This window comes from Empidonax traillii, unplaced genomic scaffold (assembly GCF_003031625.1).
Source record: "Empidonax traillii isolate 1590-97213 ecotype Southwest subspecies unplaced genomic scaffold, ASM303162v1 scaffold59:size1551110, whole genome shotgun sequence".
In the NCBI taxonomy this organism is placed as follows: Eukaryota; Metazoa; Chordata; class Aves; order Passeriformes; family Tyrannidae; genus Empidonax; species Empidonax traillii.
This window is the reverse complement of record NW_020955252.1, coordinates 637,461-661,890: the sequence shown is the minus strand read 5'-3', so window position 1 is coordinate 661,890 and position 24,430 is coordinate 637,461. Positions and strand designations below refer to the sequence as shown.

Genomic DNA, 24,430 nt, shown 5'->3' with positions numbered 1-24,430 from the left:
CCGCGCCTGTAAAGGCTGTGCGGTGGGGAAACCGCATGGCTAAAATCCCTCCTGCCCTCTTCCCCAGCGCACACGGAAGGACAGTTCATTATTTCGGTCGGTAGTTCCGCGCCTGGCGGGGTTTGTGACCGCACCGGGCCCCGAGGAGCCCCTTTCCGGGGACGGCGAGTCCCGCTCACGGAGCTGGGCGCGGGTCCTTCCCAGGGAGGGGCAGCGGGGACGAGCCCTCGGGCAGCGGAGACCCGGGGCAGATGCAAGTCGGAGTCCAGAACCAGGTCCGAGTCCAGATCCAGGTCTGCCCCTGCGGGACGGGACGGGATGGGACGGGATGGGATGGGATGGGATGGGACGGGACGGGACGGGATGGGATGGGATGGGATGGGATGGGATGGGATGGGATGGGATAGGACGGGCGGAGCCGCCCCAACCCCTCGGGCGCCCGCCCTGTCCCGCCTTCGGGGGCACGCCCGTTCCACCCAATCAGCGCCGCTGTAGCCCCCGACGTCCCTCCTGCGCTCTCGTTCTGACCAATCAGCGCCCTCCCGCGGGAGTGCCCCGTCCCCTGCTCTGCCGCTCGTACAACCGCGACGGGCTGGAAACCCCCGAATCCCGCCGTGACTGACGCCGCTGTTCGCCAATAGCGCCTCGGAGCTGCGGCGCCGGCGCGCTGTGATTGGTTGAGAGCGGCGGAGGCGGGCCCGGCGGGGGAAGCAGGGGTGGTTGCGCGGCCGTGGCGGCGATGGGCGAGCGCGGCTCGGGCCGGGCCGGCGCGCCGGGGCCGGGGACAAGACCGGGCCGGTGCCGCGGGCGGGCGGCGCGCCCAGCCCGGGGCAGGCCGTGAGGAGGTGAGGGGCGAGCGCGGTCGCGGGGCCCTCAGGCAGGGCATGGCAGGGCAGGGGTGGGGCGGCTCCCCGGCCGAAGGCCGCGCTCCGTCCGTGCCCGTGACCCCGCGGCGCGGGGGGGGGGGTCGTGCCCACGGCGGGGCCGGGCCGGGGATGGCAGGGTGGGGGCTCCGCTGCGGGCGGGGCGGGGGAGCTGCACAGGGCCCGGCTGGGCCTTCCCGCGGCTCGGCGTGAATCCCCGGGCAGCGCAGACGTGTTAAAGGACTTTCCTGCCCTGTCCTGCGCGGAACCGCTCGGGGAGGGGAGAGGACGCTCGGAAGTGGGGTTAATAATCGTTCTACAAAGCTCGGCCTAGCGCTGTGGCTCGTACGGACGTGTCTTGCCTTGGAACTCTCCGTGAGGGAGCCAGTTTCAGGGTTTTTTCATGTGTACGTTGAGCTGGGACTAAATTTCCTTGCTCCGGGTTTTAAAGTTATTTTCGGACTGTCAGAGAACATAACTTTGCATCCCAGCTGTTTAAATTCTTTTTAGGTGTTAAAGTTCTCTTAAAATCTGTACAATTTGTTTTAGCCTCTTCGTTTTGTGCTCTGGATCAGAGCTACGGACGCGCGTTCATGCTGAAACCTGATAGCCAATTCAAACATCTCCATATAGTTCATCCGAGGCTCCCGCAGGGTAGGAACAGAGTTCTTCTATTTCAGAGCAAACTGTTTTTATGATGGGATGTCTCTGTAGTGACAACTCATGACAGAAGAATAAAAAAAGGAAGGAAGTTAGGGAAGCTTTGAAGTTAGATATTTTTTTATGGTCTACTTCTGACGATTTTTGAAGTGCTTTTTTTTTTCTGAAGTATGTAGTGTTGCAGTCATAACTGTGTTTTGCCTGATTCTCCCCAAAATCCTTTGAGCATGAAACCAATTCGGGTAGTAGGTGGAGTGGAAGAAGGTAGCAGAAGGTAGCAGAACAGGCTCTGACACTTAAAATGCCTGTGGTGGGCAACTACTCTTTGGTTTGCACAGTTTTGTAGCTGCTGGTGTGTTGTGCAGTGTAATGATGACTTGTTGGTAGGTGTGCTTTGTTTGGTTCCCAAATCAATTCATACGGAGCTCTAATAGTTTATTCTGGCCATAGTCTGATACACGTGGGCTGTTTGCTCAGCATGGGTTTCACTTTACTTGCAGAATAATTAATTCCATGGAAAATGGCTGGAAAAAAAAAATTAAATCCAGCTGTTTATGTAAATATGTTTTTGATATGTTACCAAAGCTTAACATCCTTTTAACAAGCTTTTCTGTGCTGCTAAAATACTAATTCATCACTATTATTATTCTAAAAGAAGAGGATTTGGTTTTTAGAGCTGTATTTTTTTGTTGGCAGGGGGCAGTGGTGGTAGATAAGTTTTTAAAGAAGGCATTTTTATGTAGGGATAATGAACTTTTTAATAAAGGAAAGCCTTTTGGCACTGTATCCAGTGGGTTTAATAACATCTTTGTGGATGAGAACTTTGAAAGACTGACCAAGCACCATATAAAGTTACTGTGATATAATCTAAATGCAGCTGTTAACATGTTTTCACACAGAATTCTTTGCTACTAAACATGTGAAGATTGTATGATGTTGCAGCAATGGACCTGCAAGCAGGGTATACTTATTAAAAATAGATATGATAAATAATATTCTAAAATTAACATTTTAAGCTCTTGAACAGACTTCTCTTTTAGTATATTATTTCCATGCATACTTACTAAAATTAAAATGAATCATTTCTATAAATAAAATAGGAAAGGTCAGGTTTCCTGTAATGTCAGGGATACTTTTTTGCAGTATATGGAGGTTCAGTAAGTTTGTGGAAAGGGTCACAAAAAAAGAAAGTGAAGTGCATCAGCTTTTGAAAGCTGAGAACATAAAATGAGCTGTGAAGAACAAGACAGGGTCTATTTTTTCCCCCACTGTCTGGAAGAAGTAAGGGGAGAGAATTAGACAGAACTTGGATGAAACTATTTTAACATCTGAGTAGACTTACAAAAATTAATGGTCATTTAATTGTGTTTCCATGGGGTGGGTGAAATCCTATTGTGCTGTTTATCTGTTTCTATACAAAGCACTGCTATTTCATTCAATACTGACACCACTTTTTTGTTAATCACTGACAAACATTAAAGCCCATTTATGTGTATTGAATGAAAATGAAGAAAAATATTTTTTAACTTGAAAATACATTTACAGTCTACCAGCGTTTTCTTCGGTGAGGTCTGAAACTGTCCAGATTCTGTCCCTCAGATGTTAATGACTTTGCAGATGGAAGCACATTAAACCCTGTAATTCCTGTGAGCTGCTGCAGCAGCAGTGCCTCAGTGTGATGCTCTGACACCCACATGCCACATCTGTGCAGAGGAGGAGCAGGCTGGAATGGCTGGATGGCACAAGAGCCTCACCAAGGCGTCACAAAAATGTGTGAATTTCTGGGACTGAAAGATGAGACTGCATAAATTTCTGGTTGTCTGTGGTTGTTACTACTTTTCTCTGGTGGAAAGACTTTTCTTAAATATTCTTTCTGTTTAAAAAAAGATGATGAAAATAGCTACAGTACTACTGGATTCCATTGCTTTCCAATAGCTTCTGAAACTGGGATCAAACTGAGTGGGAGAAATAGCAGTAAGTTTTGTGGTATTTGAATGCCATCGTAGAAAAGTTGGGGAGGAATAGGGTACCTAGGCACAAGGAAAAGACGTTATTTGCTTTTACTTTATTGAAGTTAAATCCACAAATTATCATTGAGATTTTCCTTTCACCAAATGCAAACTGGCATCACAGATTGCAAACAGGAAAATTAAAAACATTTTATTTTTAATTTGTACGCTGCCATTTCCTGCCATCTTTGAAGAATAAATCCTGCTGAGGTACTGTGGGTCTTTCTTCATGTATCCAGTATGATTGAAACTGTAGCCATATGTGTGTATGTATTTTACTTTTGTACCTGCTGCCATTCTCAATCAGGTATTTTCAGACTGTTCTTTTTTAGTTTATTGGTTGTGGACTATAAATTTTAGGGTAATGTTTAACTAAGGTGTTTATTTCTAGGGTATTTTACTACCTGAAAGTGACGTATTTCTTATTTTTTTCTCAGAATTGCATGTTGCAACGTAGGTGCAATTTGGTTTTCATACATTGTCTATTACTTACTGGAACTGGCCATTTCTTTATTTAAAGAAATGGCTGTTATAAGTTACTGAAGTTTCCATTTTCTGCTGCTCTATTTCGTCAACACAATTTTCTGCTTCACTAAATCAAAATGTTATGCAGGATGACAGATGCAGTGCGCTTTGCTAGAAATAAGTAGTCACTAAGCATGGGAAAAGATCTTTTTAGTGGAAAGCTTCCATAAAATATTGTTTGTAAATTTGAGAAGGATGTTTATTCCTGTTCATGTGAACTTAAGTTTTCTTTTTCTTTCCCTTACGTGTGTTTTATGTGTTTTCTGCATTTCATTGCACTTTTTCCACAACTCCTTTCTTCAAGGAACTAGACAAGGAAAGGAAATAGGCAGTAAGTAGTAGAAATGGGTAAATGGGTATGTCCATGATCAGCAATATTGTGGCTGTTCTGGGACTATGGTCACTGTCTTGGATTTTGCTGAATTACTCTGTAGGAGGAGTGGGTCTGGTCACAGATTTAAATCATATTTTACTTAAGACTAGCTATGCTCCCCCAATTTAATTTTCTCTTTTTCTTATCTCTTTTTTTTTATTCTAGGCTTCCTGCTCTGAACTCGGTTCCTTGCAAAATGAATATTGTGTTGTTTGACAAAGATTGGACCTTCCAGTAGAATTTGGAAAGACCACTGCCTGTAAATCCAGAACTTATTTTTCTTGGAGACTTCTGTGCAGCTTTTTAAGGTTTTAATCACAATGAATTCGGGTTTATGGAGTCAAGAAAAAGCAAGTTCATCCTACTGGGAGGAGCGGATCTTCTACTTGCTCCTCCAGGAATGCAGCGTCATAGACAAGCAGACCCAAAAGCTCTTGAAGGTGCCCAAAGGTAGCATCGGGCAGTTTTTCCAAGACCGTTCTTCTGTGGGACACTCCAGAAATATTCCTTGTAAAGGCAAGAAACTGCAGATTGGATTAAAGATTCTGGAACAACCTCACGCAATCCTGTTTGTGGATGAGAAGGATGTTATAGAAATAAATGAAAAACTCGCCGAGTTGCTTTTAGCTATTACTAACTGTGAGGAAAGATACAGTCTGTTTAAAAGCAAAAGCAGGTTAGCTAAAGGCATCCTAATAGATATTGGCTCCCCTGTCAGAGTACAGCTGAGGTCAGGAGATGACAAATTTCCTGGAGTTGTTCGCTTCAGAGGACCTTTAATGCAAGAAAGGTCCCTCACAGGGATATACTTTGGAGTAGAGTTGCTGGTAAGTCTTTTGCCAAGGGGTAGCATCATATTTATACTTTATAAGACAAGCTAAAGTCTTCGATGTGAAGAGGAAGTAATAATAATGTATTTTCTAGAAGAATAGTTACCCCTGAAAATTGTTACCTTCAGTCTTTTCATAAATATTGTTTATTAAGTGCCCATGAACACGCCATATCACATCAGCCTTGTATTGTACATGTTAAATGAAGCTTGATGAGGTGCCTGGGCTGGCAGAAAGACTTGAATGTACTCTGACTCCTTCTAGCCTAGAAAAATTTATTTCATAGAAACACAGAATGATTTTTGTTGGAAGAGACCTTAAAGATCATCTTGTTCGAACCCCTGCCACGGGCAAGGACACCCTCCATTAGACCATGCTGCTCAGAGCCATCCAGTGTGGCCTTGAACACTTTCAGGGAGGGACCATCTACAACTTCTCTGGACAGAATTATTTATATTCCTGTTGTGGTGCATATGTGACCATATCAGGATATGGTCCATAAATGCAGGCTTGGATTTTAGGGCTGCTGTTTTTCTGGATCCCTAAAAGTCAAATGGCAAGTAGTTAAGATAGAGAATGTAGCTATTGTGTGCAAAATTAATGCCAGCCACAAACTTTTGAAGGGTTAGGTTTAGGAGAGTGCTGCTCTTGTATTAGAAGTATATTTTTCAAAGTACTCTTTAAACTTTTCCCAAACTTTGCAATTCCCACTGAGAACCTCAGGGAATATCAGGCCTAAGTACTTCTGAAAATCATCTCTTTATTTGGCATATAAGTGGAATTTTTGAATGCTTAGTATTATGTCTAGTATGAAGTAGTCTTGTCTTGATATGGCAAAAATTTGATGATGGAAGCAAGATTTGCACCTGAAGAAAACATGTAAAGCCAAGTAAAAAGGCTTCTGCCTGCAGCTACTCTCTAATCTAATGACATCTCGCTCTTTATTCCCCTAAGATAGACAGTGTTTGTATTTGTCACAAATTCTGACAATAGAATTCTCGCAATATAAAGACAGTTCACCAGGCAAATTCTTAGTAAGATTTGTCCAAAACACTGGATTATGTTACTGCTTTTTTAGAAGTCTGCTTTTGCACAAAATACACTTGTTTTTTTCTCTTTTCTTTCCCCCCCCACCTCTTCCTCCTCCGACACCCAGGAAGAAGGTCGCGGTCAGGGCTTTACTGATGGGCAGTACCAAGGCAAGCAGCTTTTCAGATGCGATGAGGACTGTGGGGTTTTTGTTGCTTTGGACAAACTGGAGCTGGTGGAAGATGATGACAATGAACTGGAAAGTGACTATGCAGCTCCAGTTGACGCAATGCAGGTAGAACTTCCTCCTCTGGAGATCAACTCCAGGGTTTCTCTGAAGATAGGAGAGAGTATAGAGTATGGGACAGTTATATTCTGTGATGTCTTACCAGGAAACGAAAGTTTAGGATACGTTGTTGGAGTGGACATGGTAAGAAAATAATCTGACTTTAATAACTTCTGCATGTGTGTTAGCTAGTAAATGACATGCAATTAGAAGAAGAAACATTATCCCACAAGCTACTTCAGTGGAGGCTGGCCTAAAATGGGAAATAAACACTTGTGTTCAAAGATGCCCCTTGGTGGTAATTGTTTCTTGGCATCAGGTAAATGATATCCTATTTGATGCTAAAGAGTTCAGGAGAAATACTCTGGTTATTCTGAGGAGCCTCCACTGAGCTACTTGCCATGTTAGGTGTCAGTCTTGAAGTCATAGAGCTGAGTGTTTGTCTTGTGAGACTGGCTTTGTTCTGCCTGTTAAAAAAGTATGCTGGATGTATTTTTCTTTTGTTAGCTGTTTTTAAAAGCTTTTTTTCATGTTACTTTTTTTTTTTTTTGCTTGACTTTGTTCTACCTTAAAAGTATTGAGTTTCAAGTACAAAGCTTGATTTTTCAAGAAAATGTGAAGCTTGTAATTAAAATTTATTTCTAGCAACTTGAAGCTTTTTAAAATGGACAGCTTTCAAATTTTTGGTAGTTCAAGATTATGTTTTGGTTTTGTAGAACAGATGCTTCCATTTTCTTGGTTGCAGTAGCTGTTCCCTAACCATGCACTGAAGTTGTTCTAATTTGTTTATCCATAATAGTTTTTAGTAGAGGAATGCTTTTTAAAGTAGGAAATATTTCTCAAAAGAGCAGGTTTTAAATTTGCTTTTGTGTTTAAAGACTGTAATGTTTGAGTGTTCTAAATATAAGATTTGTTACAGGGAAAAGTAGACATTGTCAAACCTTTCATTTTCCTACTTTTTATATTCCTAAAGACATATGTGTGCATTCTGCATGATGTAAATCTTCTCTTGGGATACGTGTAACATGTTTTTCTATTTTTAGGATAATCCGATTGGAAACTGGGATGGAAGATATAATGGAATACAGCTGTGCAGTTTTGCAAGTGTTGAAAGTACACTTCTTTTGCATATCAATGATGTTATTCCAGGTATGCCCAGCTTTCTTATCCAGAAGGTAGACTTTGATAATATCTCCACCTAGGCACAGTTATATGATTAAAGCAATACTGCAAAGTTAGTTTCCTAAATTCACTTGAATTAGTTTAACCTTCAGTGTTATAATTCTCTTCAGTATTCCCCTCCTTTGCATTATGGTCTCACTAATAGAAAGGCTTTAATATTGAACAAAATTCCTGTCAAATACTATAGTGTTTACAATACTGTGGAGTTGCGTAATATTAGTGAATATGTGAGTGTCTGTAGCAGGAATCTTTTGTATAGACTGTTGTTAAATTTGCTCCAGGGGTTTAAATACTTTGGATCAGAAAGCTGTTCTTACTGTGCTGGAAAGGTATTAATAGTATTATGTGTGTAGTCTATGGGTAAATACTTTAAAATGCATAGCAAGACTGTGGAAAAATTCACGGCAGTAATTCATGGGATAGTGTTAACTTGTAACAACTACAGTCCCCTCATCCCTTGTCGGAAGAAAGCAAAGTTTATAAGTAACTTTTGCTTGGGCTCTGTCTGTAGACAGCTGCTAATGAGTGTGTAGTCTGTAACTGTTGCCCTTTCTCTTCAATTTGATCTATGTTCATCTCCTGGTAGCTGGTTTAGTTGTGTGATTTTTGCATGAATTTTCCTCTCTTCTCTGGAGAATTTATAGGGACTCCATTTTTGGGAGAAGAGCATTTGTTGTAAGTGTGTTGGCAGAAAATAAAGTTTAGAATTTCATGGGTCTGTTTCCTGTAGTGGGAATATGCACATACATTGAGGTGTTCATGAAGTAATGGCAGACTTCAGAACAAAGTAATTGCTGATGTGATAGAGGCAAATCCTGTACACATAAAATGTTGGTTATGTTCCAAGCAAGGTTTTACTCCACTCAGTTTTAAAGCTTACGATGACAGACCTTTGTTCAGTTACCTTTGGAGTTGAGCTTCTCTGTAACACAGTAAAAATGTAGCAAAGATAAGCTAATACTCTCTTCATATATCATGTCTCAGAGACTGTGTCACAGGACAGGAGACCTCCCAAGCTTGCCTATACCTCAAGAGGTGACAAAAGTGTGTTCAATCACAGTAAGCCAAAGGCTACAGGTATGTGTGGGAGGGGATTTTCTTTACTTACATAAGAATTGCAAATTCTTATCGCTTGGGGAAGAGTAATGTCTTTTCTGGCATTGGATGCTGACAGAGATGATCTTCACTAAAGTAACTGTGCTTATATTGGCAGGAGTTACAGCTGTGTGCCATTGGATCAGTAATCTATTTGCCTACTGTGAAATTTTAGCGCTTTAAAAACAAAAAATTACCTGCTGTACTACCTGCTGTACACTGTATCACAAATATTTTCTTATATCCATAATTTACAGTCATGAAAAATTTGCACTTGGGAGGTATTTTTTGCCTTCTTTGCAGGTTGGGGACTTGAAATTTCAGCTTGGAGGATTATGTTGCTTTGGTGTAGATTTGTAAGCTTAGAACTGTGTTAGGCTTGATGGGAGAGTTTTTTGCTTTGTGCAAAGGCAGTTGGGTCTTTCTGAAAGTGTAATAATGAATTTATGCTATGAAATAAAGAGTGTAGGTAACCTTTCCTAAGTAGAGAAGAATCTCTTCATTAAAGTATGTTATTTTCCAGGATCTACCTCTGAACCTGGAAATAGAAGCAGATCTGAAGTCTTCTACACATTAAATGGCTCATCAGTTGACTCTCAGCCTCAAACAAAAACAAAACCCCCATGGTATATTGATGAAGGTAAAGAGAGATGCCTTCATGTAGGCATATACTTTCTTTAAAAAAAAACACAACACAGAACAAAACTAGAGTGTATTATGTTCTTCAAATAAAACAAATCTGAGATTAAATGTAAAACAGTTGGACTGTATTGTCTTAGTGGAAGACATACTGTATCATAAAAAGCATCTTGAAAACCCTATGAAAGTGTTCTCTGTCTTAATGTGACCTGTGGTTTTATTCTGCATGTAGAAGATTACATTCTTGGCAATGTATGTGCAGCTCTGTGGCAATGCATATGTCTTGCAGGCAAAATAAAAGCTGAGGCTTGATGGAAGACATGAAGATATTCCTTATAGCCAAATATACAGACTAATTGTATTTTGCCTGTCTTTGTAGCTAATGTTACAGATCTAAGGGAGCTATTCTGCCATGCCAGCTAATCAGTCTGGAAGTTTTTAAAAGTTATTCCTGTAAAATCTCTTTATGAGTTTTTAGAAGTATGAGTGCACATGCCTAAAAGATCAGTATCTTGATTTGCTTCCAGACCTTTTTTTTTTTCTTTTTTTGCTCATAAACTTTAGAAAAGTGTAGCTGGCTAGCATAGTGACTGAAGGGGTAAAGACTAAACTAGCAATGTTAATTTACAATGGAAACTATTGCAGCAGTAGCCCCTGAATTCCATGAACCTTGAAAGTGTCTCCTCAGTTAGTTCTGTTTCTCCAGTGTTACCAAGTGACAAATGTCTTCCTAAATGTCCCTCCCCAGCTTTTAGTGCTTCCTGTACAGTCACCTGTTAAATCAGATGGGGTTGCACTTCATTGGTTTGGGAGCCAAGTCTTTCCTTTTTTATGATGGGGGGAAAAACCCCCAGCACTTACTAACATCTTGGTTTTGATTTTAACAGCTACTGAAGACCCTGCAAAATCACTTACTGATTCATCTCCTGGATTTGGGCATTCTTCACCACCACTGCAGCCACCTTTAACAAACTCTGTGTCTACAGAAAACAGATTTCACTCCCTCCCTTTTAGCTTGACAAAAGCAACAAGTACAAATGGTACTATGGGACACAGTCCTCTCTCTTTATCTGTCCAGTCAGTCATGGGTGATGTGAATACTTCAGCTAACCAGGACAGTCCATCAGCAGCAAGCCCAGTTGGGAACTCACATGGTCTTGAAGCAGGTTCCTTGGCTGAAGTTAAAGAAAATCCTCCTTTCTATGGAGTAATCCGCTGGATTGGCCAGCCCCCTGGAGTAAATGAAGTATTGGCTGGACTGGAACTGGTAAATATAAATTGTAGTTCATATTAGTGTCAATTACTAGTTTTGTTTCTCAGAGCAAAAAAGCAAAAGCAGCCAATCTGGGGAGATTTGCCCAAACAGGTTTCCATGTGATGTCCTTAGAGCTAAATTCTTCCATGAGCTCTGACTTTTGTGGCTGTCCCAGACCTTGCCCTGTTAAGAGGCTCTGAGATGTGTTTGTGTTACAGTGGGTAATGGAATTTGTGGGACTGATCACTTCCTTGCTTTAAAGGAGTGTCCTTTGCTTACATTATTGAGATTGTAATTCAGAAAAGCTGACCATATTTAAAGGTCTTTTGAAATGTAAATTTGTATAAAATGCCCTGACTGTAGTAGTCTTTATTATCACTTTTTTGTTTGTTTTTTTTGTATACCAGTAAACAGGCAGAGTTATGACTGTCAGAGCCATAACACTGGTTTTGATAATTGGTAGTAATGGTTAATTTGACAGCCATGTGCCTTGTGTGTTTCTCTGGGCCCTTTGGAAAAGCTCAGTTGCTGCAAACATGAATTGCTGTTCTGCACTGACATTTCTTTGTGGCAGCTGCTGCCAAGGTTATGGTTGACTGTCAGTTAAATTAATGTGTACTCAATTAAGAAGATGGGATTCTTTTTTTTGGGATAATGTTCAATAAAATTTCACATAGCACTGTACCATTACATAAAACACAGGCAAAGTAGATTAGAATGTGACTGGAATTCCAACTGTTACAAAAAATCCTTATCCTTATGGGTGTTTTGGATGAAGTTGGAAGCCATAGTTTGCCACAGGTGTTCTGCACCTTAGGGTGTGTTAACCTGTGTGCCACTCATGCATTTCTGCATTAAAGCCTAGCAGTAGACAATAGACCTTAAATCATGTTCTCAAAGATAATAACTTGTTATTGTTCATACCTGGTTTGTGTTGTCTGTCCTTGATGTACATTTTGTGTGTTCCAAAGCAGGCATTTTTTTTGTGCAGCACAGTCACACAAGTATTCATGCTACCCAATGCTTAGTGATTTTAACTGAGTTGTAAAAGGTGCTCAGTACTGCATGTGGGCTCTTTCTAACTACAGAAGGAACCTGGACTGGGTCTCCCCTCCCACCTCCCCAAGTTGCTTCCGATAAAAGTTTAAACATGAAAAAAACCCCAGCCCTGCAGCTCCTAATTTCCTCAGCAAATCCAGTTAAATACCTCAGTCAAAGCTTTGTATACTAAAATGCAGAAACACTGTATATCACGTTTCAGAGTACCTGAGGGGTGACTTGTGGGTAGATATTTTATCAAATGTCTTACTGCAGAATTCTAGAAATAAGAAAAGTAGTGAATTCTCACTTGAATTTTCAGGAAGATGAATGTGCAGGCTGCACGGACGGAACATTTAAAGGAACTAGATACTTCACTTGTGCTCCAAAGAAAGCTCTTTTTGTTAAACTCAAAAGCTGCAGGCCGGATTCCAGGTTTGCCTCACTGCAGCCTGTTTCCAACCAGATTGAACGCTGCAACTCTCTAGGTACTGACCTTCTGCTTATTTCTTGTTTATCAACTGGGAACTGACCAGGGTTTTGGTTTCATTTATTCTTGCAGTAAGTTCTTTGTGTTGAACATTTGAGAATCCGTACAGGTGTTACTTAAATGAGATTAATGAATAGAAGATCAGCCTGTACAAAATACAGCAATTCTGTGAATTACTCTTTGGTACTTTAAAACAAGAAAATGTGCATATATTTGAAGAAATTTCATAAAAGGGCTTTTTTATGCTGTACGTTTTTTACTTTAGAAGTTGAAAAGCAGTCTTGCTGAAAATGGTATTTGCAACTCCAGCAATGTGTGATTGCATTGTCAGAAGTAAAGGCAACTATTTTTCTATATAGCATAAAATTATATTTTCTAAATATTAACATAAAAAAGCATGTATTTTTATGGCAGAAGTTAGTGGTGAAAAACTTCTTTCCTAACTTCAAATATTTTAGGTTTCTTGGGTCATGCTGGGGACTCAGCAAAGAAAAGTGTCTGATACTTGTAAGATAGTGTGAACAGGGCATTTGTAATGAAAAGAGAACTTCATTCCTACTGGATAAAATTAATTCAGTGCTGCAGGCTTTCCGAAGCACTCTAATGTGCATTGCCAGTGGAATGTAAGGCCTCGTTCACTCTCTGGAACACTGAGTTTCAGCTATAATAAAATGCTATTTTAGTCCAGAGAAGGAATGCTTACACTAAGGCAGCAACTTAGCTATAAAACATTAATAGGGAAATCTCAAGGGGGAATAAAATTTGAGGCTTTAAAGTGTCTTTTGAAAAAAAAAATTTCAGCCTTTGGAGGTTACTTAAGTGAAGTGGTAGAAGAAAACACTCCTCCAAAAATGGAAAAAGAAGGTTTTGAGACAATGATTGGAAAGAAGAAAGGTATCCAGGGTCATTACAACTCCTGTTACTTAGACTCCACCTTATTCTGGTAAGTTCATAATTTGTGTAGTGGCATCCCATGCTAGAAATGCAGAACATGTGTTTGGATGACTGTCTGTGTGTTACTGTGCAGCTCCCATGTCACGGCTGCAGCCTGACATGTTACTGTGCTCTTCCAGTGGAGCAAGTTCTGCAGCATTTACTGTGCTAATGTTGTTCCAGCTGCTCTGACCTTTCTGTATCTGCCCAGTTTGACTGAGGGAGTCCCTGCCCTGTAAATGGTTGAAGGATGAAAGACAAGCACAGGCTGGGGGTGGAAGGGAGGGAAATACCCCATATAGCTTATTTGTAGAATCCTGCCTGGGCAACTGGTTCTGTACTTCGCTGCAGAAAGCATAATGGTTAGAGTGGGTTTTTGCTGTTTAATACAGCTGTGTTGTCCCCTGTCCATAATTACTGCTTTTGAAATTTTAGTTCTTTAATTTTTATGTGGCTTTGCTTGCTTTGTCTTACATTGCTCAGACATCTGAACAGTCATATCTTTCAGGGTAAAAACAACCTTCCTTTTCCTTTTTTCTCTGTAGCCTCTTTTCTTTTAGCTCTGTTCTGGACACTGTGTTACTCAGACCTAAAGAAATGAATGATGTAGAGTATTATAGTGAGACTCAAGAGCTGTTGCGGACAGAAATTGTGAATCCTCTGAGAATGTAAGTAAAGACATGGACTGATCTCTAATCTGATATAAATTAGAGAGATCCTACTGTGCATGCATTCCTATTGCAGATCTGAGAAGTCTGGCTGCCTGCTGGTGACACTCTATTCGATTTATTTTTTAGTATTTTTACTTGTTCTTCATGGTAAATTTAATCAGGGCTAACTAGAAATAGTTATTCATTGCTTGGTGATAATTTCACTAGTCTCTTATTTGGAAATAGGATCAGCATAAAGCTATTAAAAAATTTATACAAGTATGAATAAAAAAGCATTGATAAAAGTTAAGTTCATTCACAACATTCTTTTTTACGTGTTTTAATGCTGTTGTACTTGACAAGAAAAGTATGTGGGTTATCTTGCATGGTGTTTCACCATTTCATGGAATTGGGAGGGCTTTAAAATATCATTGCTTTTTACATGTGGTCTGCAAGTGGTCAAAACATTTTTTTAGAGGAACTTCATATGTATTTTGTAATTTCTTAGGCACAATGAGCAAAGGACATGCAACAAAAATCTGCATTAAAAGATACTTTTCTTAAGCTTAATTTTTTCTAAACATGTGAACAATACAGTTCTGAAATTCTGTGGGCTGTGGGCTTTATCACAAAGGTTTTATTTTGATTCCTGAAATAAAATGTTGGCCTCTGAACCTTTGTGTGTAAGAGTGTGGGTACTTTTCCTGGTGCATTCCAGGGTTCTGTGCTAGGGGTAGGATAGGAGGATACACACTAAGTAGCAGAAATCTCAGGTGGCTGAGAAGACTGAAAGAAAGGTCTTATTACCTTTCTACCATGCTTAAAACTTCAGAGGAAAAGACTGAATGCTCAAAATCTCAGCTTCTTAGGTCAGCAGTACAGCTCCGTATCTTTTTCTCAAATATTGAAATTTGTTTTTATTAACAAATCCCACAGTGCTGTTATTATGTGACATTTTGAAAATGATATATTAAATGGTGCAAATTAGAGTGAAAACAAATCAAAAGTAATTGACTGACAAATCAGAAAACAGTTATCCTGGTAAGATGATGATTAAAGATGCTCTTAAAGGCTATAAAAGAACATTGAGCACTGCACTAAATTTATCCTGCATTAAGAAATATGGAAGTCAGATTGAATATGAGAAGTCAGCACACAGTTTTGAAGAAATACTGTATGCAATTAAAGAAGGATTCGTGAACCTGTATTTCAGCATTTAAGATGATGGGGTTTTTTGTACTTCTTCGATTTAATCACAAATGAGCTAATAGCTTATTACACCCATTTATTCTAGATATGGATATGTATGTGCTACAAAAATAATGAAACTGAGGAAAATACTTGAAAAAGTGGAGGCTGCCTCAGGATTCACTTCAGAGGAAAAAGGTAACTGGGGAGGTTTTCCTTTCTTTGAGACTTGTAAGAATCCTAATATGAAAGAACTGAAATACCTTACTGTGTAATTATATCAGAACAAAACACCCAAATAGTTTCTTGTAGTAGCAGGATCTCTACCAGAAATTTGAGTGACCATTGGCTGGTAGAAAGGTCTTTTCTGCTTCCTTGAGAATGTAAGGAACCCTGACTGAACAATTTCTGTAAAAGTCTTTCACTGCCAGGATTTCTTTTATTGCCTTCCTGTGCCCCTGTAACACCCTTCTAGCAGTTAGGGGAGAAGACTGTGATAAGGCTGGGGTCTTTGTTCTCTTCCAAAATGTCCCTTTGGTCTCTGAGGAATAAACTTTTTCACTACCAACATTTCATTGTTACAATGGTTATTTTTTATTTTAAAAACATCAGTTCTCAACTTTTTGATCTGCTGCATATAATGATTAATTTGCATTATATTACATAGCTGTTTCTGCTACTTTCTCTGTAAATACTGAACACTGGAAACCAGTATTTATTGCAGTTAATACACCAGCAAACTGTGCTGGGGAGAATGACCCTCTGGGAAGCTACTGTTGGCTACATTCTTGATGAGAGAACTCGGTCTCTAGTTTAGATGAACTCTGAAGTATGGAGTGAGTTTTATGTGTTACTTTCACTGCTCCTCACTGCTCCTCTGCAGATTCACTGTTTTCTTTTGAAAGCTTTTATTTCTTCTAGAAAAGTTGTGTGGTGCCAAATGATTCCTCTGAAAGACAGAGCATCTTTTTGATCTTTACTGGGAAGCTTTTGTTGCCCTGTTGAGCCTGTACCTTTTATTAGAGCCTTTTGACACCAAAAGAATAAACAGAAGGTTACCATGAAAATGTTCACGGTTTTTCATAATCTTACTGTGTTAAGAAAGCTATAAAAATTAACTGTTTTTTTTTTAACTGTTTTTTTTCCTATGAAAATTTTGAAAACTTTCATTATAAATGAGTCTTGAATAATGCAGCTGTTTTTGCATGCTAACAAAACTTTTTTTTTCCTCTCCCCCTCCAGATCCAGAAGAATTTTTGAATATTTTATTTCACCATATTCTAAGAGTTGAGCCACTGTTGAAAATAAGGTGAATCTTTTTTCTTTGCTAAATTCAAACATTTGAGAGGCTGATGCAGAGAAAGTATCTGCTGCCTTTCAAACTGAGACAACTCCTAAAACACCATTGACTTGTGATTGGAATTGCTAATAGGATTCAATGTAGTAAAGTTATGTTGACAAATTTGATACTATTTCCTACCTTTTTTGGTAAGTAGGTTATGCCATACTGGTGTCGTTGCACAAGCTCATGAGCATAATTTCATGAGAGCTGGACAGAGATCCTGTGTCCTAGTGCTGTCTGCTTGAGATCCTCACTGCCTTTCTGTTAATTATGCTGGAGAAGGGCTGCTGTAAGAGGGCCTGCAGCAATTCTTAATGTGGCCTGCAGCTTACAGCTCCTTTTTTCTGGGACAAGCTGCACAGATTGCTGAGTCGGTGTGTGAGCTGTAGAAACTGATTTGCATTTCTTCTGTTAGGCTAATGAAAATATTTCAATTGTTTGCCTTGATCAAGTTTGGTTCTCTTACTTTATCAAAATAACAGATGCTGGCATTTATGCATGGATTCATTCTCAGCTGTAGCACTACAAGGGTTCAGCTGTTATAGCTGAGTTTAAGTGAGGTGGGGACTGTTGCCCAGTGCTGTCATCCTCTTAGCTGGCACCTGATATTCCCAGGTTTCTTGCTGCATTCTGTGGCAGCAGCATTGTTACAAAGCGTTTTCTGTAGTTTTTCAGTCCTTTCCTCGTTTCAGGAATTCTGTTACTGTGCTGAGTGAGGTGTTATCTGTGCCCACTGTCGTGCTCTGCAGAGATGAGAGCTCTGACACTGTCACTGAATCTCACACTGCTTTGGTTTCTTTAAGTTTTCCTAAAATCAGTCCACACTTACTACTTGACTTCTGTCATCTGAGGCACTTTGTTGTTGGGGGGATTGTGTTTTGTTTGGGTTTGCTTTTTTTTTCCTAAAGCACGATATATTTCAAAGCAGAGAGGACGTTTTATAAACTATTTTTTCTATGTTATTTTCCTAGTAAAGTACAGTGCTTACAGTAGACCTTCAGAATCTGTTTTCTTTTTTTTTTTTTTTTTTAATCTGTTTTTAGATCAGCAGGTCAGAAAGTACAAGACTGTTACTTCTATCAAATTTTTATGGACAAAAATGAGAAAGTTGGAGTCCCAACAATTCAGCAGTTACTCGAGTGGTCATTCATCAACAGCAACTTGAAGTTTGCAGAGGTTGGTGACAGCTGTGATGATACCTAAATATTTGCCCATTCAGCAGTGGGACAAAAGTAGGATTTGGTGTAAAAACACGTGGACATGTTGGAAATGGGAATACTATGCCAGTTGTCCAGGATGCCTACATAACAAAAATATTTTAAGGCTGACTTAATGACATGTCTCCTTTGGCTGAATAGACCAAAGGGATTTAGGCAAAGAATTACTAAAAGCAACCTTCTTAGTTACTGGCAGTAGGTTGTTTTAAGGACTAATACTTTGAGATATCTCTGACAATGGACTGCAAGTTTAAATAACATGAATACGTTTATAACAGTAGAAGTATGTCTCTAAATTTAGATAAATAATTATCTCAAGCTCATTACATTATATTTTGGCATTTTACCTAGGCACCCTCTTGCCTGATTATCCAGATGCCTCGGTTTGGAAAAGACTTCAAAATGTTCAATAAAATTTTTCCATCCTTGGAATTAAATATAACAGACTTACTTGAAGATAGTAAGTATATAAAATTGCATTGTGTAATGAGAGTTGCTGAGAGTGGCTAAAACAGTGAAAGTAACTACTCCTGGTAGTTTTGGTGGTTTGCTTTGTTGTGGTTTCTTTTTCTAATAAATATTTACCAATATTTTTTAAATGTATTGTTCTTCTCTGTTTAAAGTAATATTTCCCCTTTCTTTTCATACTTCTTGTCTGAAAAAAACCCCCAAATAGAATACAAAAAGCCTCCCCAAATTGGAGACTTAATATCTTTTTTTAAAAATGCAGCTCCCAGGCAGTGCCGTATATGTGGAGGGCTCGCCATGTATGAGTGCAGAGAATGTTATGAAGACACTGATATTTCTGCTGGGAAAATCAAGCAGTTCTGCAAAACATGCAATACACAAGTAAGTGGTTATGTTTGTTATTCTGTGTAGGTTTAACCCGAGTGGTTTATGCTGTAATAGTTGAAAGGAAGGGGTAAGTGAGATTTCTTCATCAGCACTACTGTCACTGCCACCCACCCAGTAAAGTGTCTCCTTTGGTGACAAATCAGGAACTCCTGCAATGTGTTTATCAACACGGCAATTGTCAAATCTAGGACTGGACACAGTGGAGAGGTAGTAACTGTCTGCTTTAAATCCTAATTTATGTACACGCCCCCTTGTTAGAGCTGATAAATTCATGACATAGAACTGCTTAGTTCTGTTTGGTAATTGCATAAAGATGTCAGTCATGGCTTGTTTTCAAGTCATGTGAAAGTGTAGTAGAAAATTGTTGCATTAAACCTGACCTCCCTTCTAACCTTACGTTTGAGTTTTCTGGGTAATGTTGAACTACACTGGTGGAGAAAATTAGAAGAAATGTTTAGTCAGCTATTGTTATTGCAGTTCCTTTTCTAATGCCATTAATCTTCTGTTCAGCAGCAATGTTCTTTTTAGCTTTGTCTGCTACTGAAACAAATAATCTTATGGGGCGTTTTTCCTTTTCTGAAATATCACTTCAACTGTAGGTTCATCTTCATCCCAAGAGACAGAGTCATAAATTCAATCCGTTGTCACTTCCCAAGGATCTGCCAGACTGGGACTGGCGGCACGGCTGCATCCCCTCCCAGAAGATGGAGTTGTTTGCAGTTCTGTGCATCGAAACCAGCCACTACGTAGCTTTTGTGAAATACGGGAGGGATGACTCTGCCTGGCTCTTCTTCGACAGCATGGCAGATCGGGATGGTAGATCTTTTATTTACTCTGTTCACCTTCTCTTAGTTTTTTTTAAGTGTGTTTTAGATTTCAGTGACTATTTCTTAAAGCTGTGGGGATATTAATATCGTTTAACTTGATGTACTCAATGCTGGGCTACTGATCTTGATCCAGCCTTTCCTCAGTACATTGATTTCATGGCAGCTGCTCATTTGCATAATCTGGATTTCACCTAAATTGGATACCTGAGTGAGTAGATGGTACAAAAGCAACTGTAGAAATTTGCTAGCAGGACTCCTTATATGTTTTTTCTATGCTTTGCAAATTTGGCAGAAAGAATTAATTTTAAATAATCAACTGCAGGAATGTATTTTCAGTCTATATTTAAATGGATGTACGCGATCATCAGATAGTATGAAAATATTTTTATTGCTTTTTCTTAAATAACTTACTGAAGATGTCTTTAGAATAAAAGAAATAGTCACACATTACAACATCTACACCATTCCTTTGAATCTCTTTAGAGTTATCAGTGGAAAATTGTTACCATGTAATAATACAAATGTCAGTAAAACAAGTGGTCTCTTAGATACTGTGATTTAAACAGATACTGTTTAAATAAGGACTCTGTTCAATCCTGGTGCCTGAGAAAAACAGTAACAGATGAAGTGTCAGACTCATAGTAACAATTTTTGCATGAAGAATTCTTGAACCCTTGAGTTAGTGTGGTTTGGCCTCCTGTTGAAAATGAAACTGTTACAGGATTAAAGTCACTTTCTTATACCAACTAGAAGACAATCAAGCTTTGTTTCACAGTGTTTGAAATGTGTATGACTGAAGTCTTTATTTTTTGGAATTTAGATCACATGAGGTGCTGAATACATATCGTGCTGATCTTAGGGAGAGGTTTTTTGTATCACAGATATTTTGCTTCAGCTTTTCTTCATAAGTTAAAAATGTCTGCTGGGAACTGCGAGATGGATGTCCATACTTGTGTTGTCTGAATTTGCTCACTTTTATGTGGAAGATGGCCAGGAGTAAACTCTGCCTTAGTGTTGCAAGTCACCAGTGTTACCAGTTGTGTTATTAACAAGTTCAGTAGATTAGAGATGGATTATGTATTCAGGTCACTCTCCCATAAAGAATTTTTAGTGTTAAGGAAAACTGAAAGTTCTCCTTGGGTTTTTGTGGTGCTTGTGTGAGTGTGGTTTGTTAGTAAACACTACAAGATATTCTGACGTTAATTGTGATTTCTTGAACAATGCACCTTTTAGAGAAGTTTACCCTGCAGGTATTACCTAAATATGTCCAGAGGGGCATATTTAGGCTTTTTAGAAGACATTTTCAAGATGAACTGGTGATGCTGTCATAATTAAAGTACATGATAAAGAGCAGATATATGCAGATGCTATCTTAATCTGTTTCTCCTTCTTTCCTTATGGTTTAAAAGGAGGTCAGAATGGCTTCAACATTCCACAAGTTACCCCATGTCCAGAAGTTGGCGAATACCTGAAGATGTCTCTAGAAGAATTGCACTCACTGGATTCCAGAAAAATCCAAGGATGTGCTCGAAGACTGCTCTGTGATGCTTACATGTGCATGTATCAAAGTCCAACGATGAGTTTATACAAATGAACAGGGATCTCTGCGGAACTGAAGAAACAGTCGGGGGTCACTGTTGTGTTTGCTGCGTTCTGGGTTAGTTTCAATGCAACCGTTGCTGGCAATGGAAGAAGTTGACTATGACAGCAAAAGGATTTACTGTCCCAAAAACTACACATGGAGTTCTGCAACTGAAGTATCTTAAGCATTTTGCACTCTGGGAAGTGTGCTTGTGTGTGTTTGTTTTATAAACAAAGTTAAGTTACTGAAACTTAAAGCTTTAAGTGCATTGATTATACACAAGCTTTTTTGAAATGTTAAAGGTGGAATTATATCAGGAGAAATCTCCTTAGTCCATTGGGAATGTAAGGAAACACAGTGTGCATGCTCAGTGCATGTCTGTGGACAGGGATGATGATTCTCATGTGTTTCTCTACCCCTACTCTGTTTCCCCACCCTTGATCTTTTTACTGTCACAGATTCTTCTCTCAAAGAGAGAATAACTTCGATTTTAGATAAATTTTAGACTGTTCATTACAAAATAATTTTGTTCTGTTATCTGCTACATTCTTTTCAGTTCCAAAAAATTAACATTCATTTAAAAATCTATATTCCTGTCTTGTGAAAATCAAGCACACAGACTTGCTGTGTCGTTAACTTGCAGTTTTTGGAGGGGAAAAACAGGAGGAGAGAGAGGGTATTAAGGGGAAGCATAATTGCTGAAATATAAAATTAGCAATGAAAGTTAACAGATGTCTTTTTCTAAGTGTCTATTTTTAAAGAAACAAAGCAGTCTGGAACAGAACAGCAACTACACACAAATGATTCCAGGACAAAACAATAAAACAGTGGATTGCCTCAGGGAATGTTACTGAAGTGGATTCTAGTCCTTGGTAAACAGAACTGACTTTTCTACAGTACATTAAGCTACTGCCTGGGAATGTGTTATACATCTGACTCTTCATTTCAGGATTACTAATATTAAAAAGAGAATATTAAAAGTCTCTGCCTGGAAAGAGGAAACTATAAATAAAGGTAAATCAGAATTTTACTGTATACCAAGTACCTGATGAAAACTAACTTGAAAAGCTGCAAAACCTATGTTAATGTAAAATACTGTACTTCAAAGTCTGTCGGTTCCTGTTTGCAATGAAATAATGTTGTTTTAGTTGCCTTTTAGCTACTTCTGTCTACACTGACTAGCAAACATGCAACTATACATATACAGTACCATCTGGTTGTACAAATTGCATATATATGAACTTTACATTTTCAACTCTTGAGATGTTTTATATGGAAGTTTCCTTTTGGGGATCAAGTCTATAGAAGGAGAGATAACAAAATATAACAGAGGAAAAGCCACTTTGAAAAAGCCACTGTTTTAAAGGCAGTGGAGACTGATCCCTTGTAGAAAATGTGGTTACTTTGTTTTTCTTGGAAAATCTGTACTCTTTCTTTGGGACACACTACCACAGAATAGTACTAGAGAGAGATTTGAAAACTGCTTGAAGGACTAATCAGTGTAAAGCAAGGGCTGCTGAGGGGTTGATCTGTTCCACTAGCTATTGCATGAAGTGTGCTCTAATTTTTTACTTTCAAGAGCAACAAAGTTATTAGAAGTGTCACTGTTGCTTTTGCCTCTATGAGTCTCCTGGCTTTCCCGTTCCCTTGCCTTGTTTATCTAGTCTGTGCTCCTTGGCAAAACTCTCTTGTTTCGGTACTGCTCTGAGCTCTTGACCTCTTTCTCTCCTGGAAAAATTCAGTGAAGCTTTAGATGATGGATTCTCTAACCATCTGTCAATGGATTGATTATTGTCCATGGGCACTTCCTCAGGTCCATCCCATCCTGCTCTGGGACAGCAGCTGGGATGTGCTGACAAAGATGCCCTGGAAGCATCTTGTAGGTAAAGAGAGCAGGCCTTGGCCTGGCAACTTGTGCTCATTGACATGAACTAGAGACCACTTGAGTCATCCAAGCAGAAGGTGTGGTGGCCTGCCCTTGGCTGTGCAATGAAGAGGAAGATTGGCCACAGTCTCCAGGTCCCTCCAGTGATGTTTTTAGAGCTGTTTGCAAATCAAAGGCTGAGGGGACTTGTTAAAAAAAGGCAATAGTAATACAATGGACTCAACTCGCTCTCTACAAGGTTTGAGCCCCTGTTTGAACCCTTCCCTTCCCCAGCCCAACCATGTCACTCAATCTGAAAGGAGGTGCAAGTGTCCCCTCTGAACAAGGAGCAAAGGCAGAAGCACAAACCTGTGTACCAATGAGACCAGTTTGAATGTCTGCATTGTTCTCTTCCCAAGCCCTGTATTTATTTTCATCTTTTCCCAGTGCATTCATTTTATGTATCTTCCACTGGTGTCATCTTTCCCACACCCCCAGCCCCATTACATATAGTTACCTCTTCCTGCTAGAACTTTGAGAACAGCCTTGGACCTGCTATGGCCAGAGGACAGAAATGGAATTGGCAACCCTGTTCAAGTTTTCTTGATGAATAATCTTGTAGCAAAATACCCACTCTTTTTTACAACTGCAAATATCCAAGAATCCCAGTTTTGCAGGATACATACTCTGTTTAATCAGAAGTGAATGAACTGTTTGGCTTCTTGCCTCTAGTATTCTGGTCTTTCACTGGCAAGGGAAGAGAAGTTGTGTGAACTCTTCCTGTGGGACATATAGGGCACATTCATTACTGAGCACTTGGTGACAAATGCTGTGTTTGGAAAGGCAAGCAGTGCTTTGCAGCCTGCATTTTGTAGGCTATTGTAGATTATTGCAAAATGGTAAATAGTTAACAGTATATGGTTTAGTTTATTGCTCACCAGTTAAGAGGGCGAAGATATCTTTTATAATACTTAAAAAAGTGTTGACAGTCTTCTTTTAATCTAAAAAGTGTGATGTACTGCACTGGATTGAAGGTGGTCTGGCAATGTAAATTAAATGTTACAGAAACTAACTAACTCCAATTTTATTTCCTTTCTCAGGAACAAGTATTCAGACAGAAAAGTGATTTCACTGTGAAAGGAAACTTGTAAAATAACTCACATACTTATATGCAAGGGGAAGAAAGCTTTTTAGCCCTCAGCATGTATTTGTAGGGAATTGAATAAGCTATTTTGAAGCCTGCTTTTTAAGTATCTGCTGCGGTAAATGTAATGGCCAAAGATTCCAGTGACTAAGCACCAATATTTATGTTGTTTAATGCATTTGGAAACCTCTCAATCAGTTCTTTTTTCTCTTTTTTTTTTTNGTTCAAGACAGAACAAATCACTGTGCCACTAAATGCTTGCTTATTTTGAACATAGAGGGTAAGGAGAAAAGGTCTTAGTTAAAGGTGATGCCTTACACATTACTAAAACAAGCAAACAAAAACCATCAAACCCCCACCTCTCCAAACCCACTGTAAGTTACATCAGAATGCTTGTCTTTGGTTGGGGGAGATAACTGGAGGGAAAAAAATGCAAAGATATCTATGTTAAGTAAAGGTCTTTCTAATAGCTGTGATACCAATTCTGTGCTCTTGAGAATTGTAGCACTGTGTTGTACTAAACAGCCTGTGAGATTCCCTTTTTCAGCAAGTAC

The 24,430-nt window shown here is 39.4% G+C and overlaps 1 protein-coding gene across 5 annotated transcripts; it reads left to right on the top strand.

Moving 5' to 3' along the window:
* The first annotated feature begins 793 nt into the window (after window positions 1-793).
* Window positions 794-24,094, top strand: CYLD (CYLD lysine 63 deubiquitinase). 5 transcript variants are annotated; one of them, XR_003570761.1, is made up of 18 exons: window positions 1,413-1,517; window positions 4,596-5,257; window positions 6,417-6,719; window positions 7,619-7,724; window positions 8,742-8,834; window positions 9,376-9,492; window positions 10,379-10,758; window positions 12,107-12,272; window positions 13,076-13,217; window positions 13,753-13,875; window positions 15,152-15,243; window positions 16,288-16,354; window positions 17,431-17,563; window positions 17,956-18,064; window positions 18,335-18,453; window positions 19,059-19,275; window positions 20,696-20,943; window positions 23,833-24,094. XR_003570761.1 is itself a non-coding variant. In XM_027879817.1 (17 exons), exons 2-17 carry the CDS (start codon window positions 4,751-4,753, stop codon window positions 20,878-20,880), a joined length of 2,859 nt encoding a protein of 952 aa, XP_027735618.1. In that variant the 5' UTR covers window positions 794-845; window positions 4,596-4,750; the 3' UTR covers window positions 20,881-22,237. The 5 variants fall into 5 exon arrangements, 4 of the variants coding, with proteins under 4 accessions (XP_027735618.1, XP_027735619.1, XP_027735620.1 ...); XM_027879817.1 differs by lacking the exons at window positions 1,413-1,517; window positions 23,833-24,094 and adding an exon at window positions 794-845 and having other exon boundaries at window positions 20,696-22,237; XM_027879818.1 differs by lacking the exons at window positions 1,413-1,517; window positions 23,833-24,094 and adding an exon at window positions 1,119-1,270 and having other exon boundaries at window positions 20,696-22,237.
* Window positions 24,095-24,430: the final 336 nt, after the last annotated feature.

Coding starts and splice junctions, on each gene's coding strand:
- CYLD (XM_027879817.1), top strand. CDS start 4,751: ATGAATTCGGGTTTATGGAGTCAAGAAAAAGCAAGTTCATCCTACTGG. Junction 8,835..9,375: donor CAGTAAGCCAAAGGCTACAG/GTATGTGTGGGA, acceptor GTTATTTTCCAG/GATCTACCTCTGAACCTGGA. Junction 10,759..12,106: donor TATTGGCTGGACTGGAACTG/GTAAATATAAAT, acceptor TTGAATTTTCAG/GAAGATGAATGTGCAGGCTG.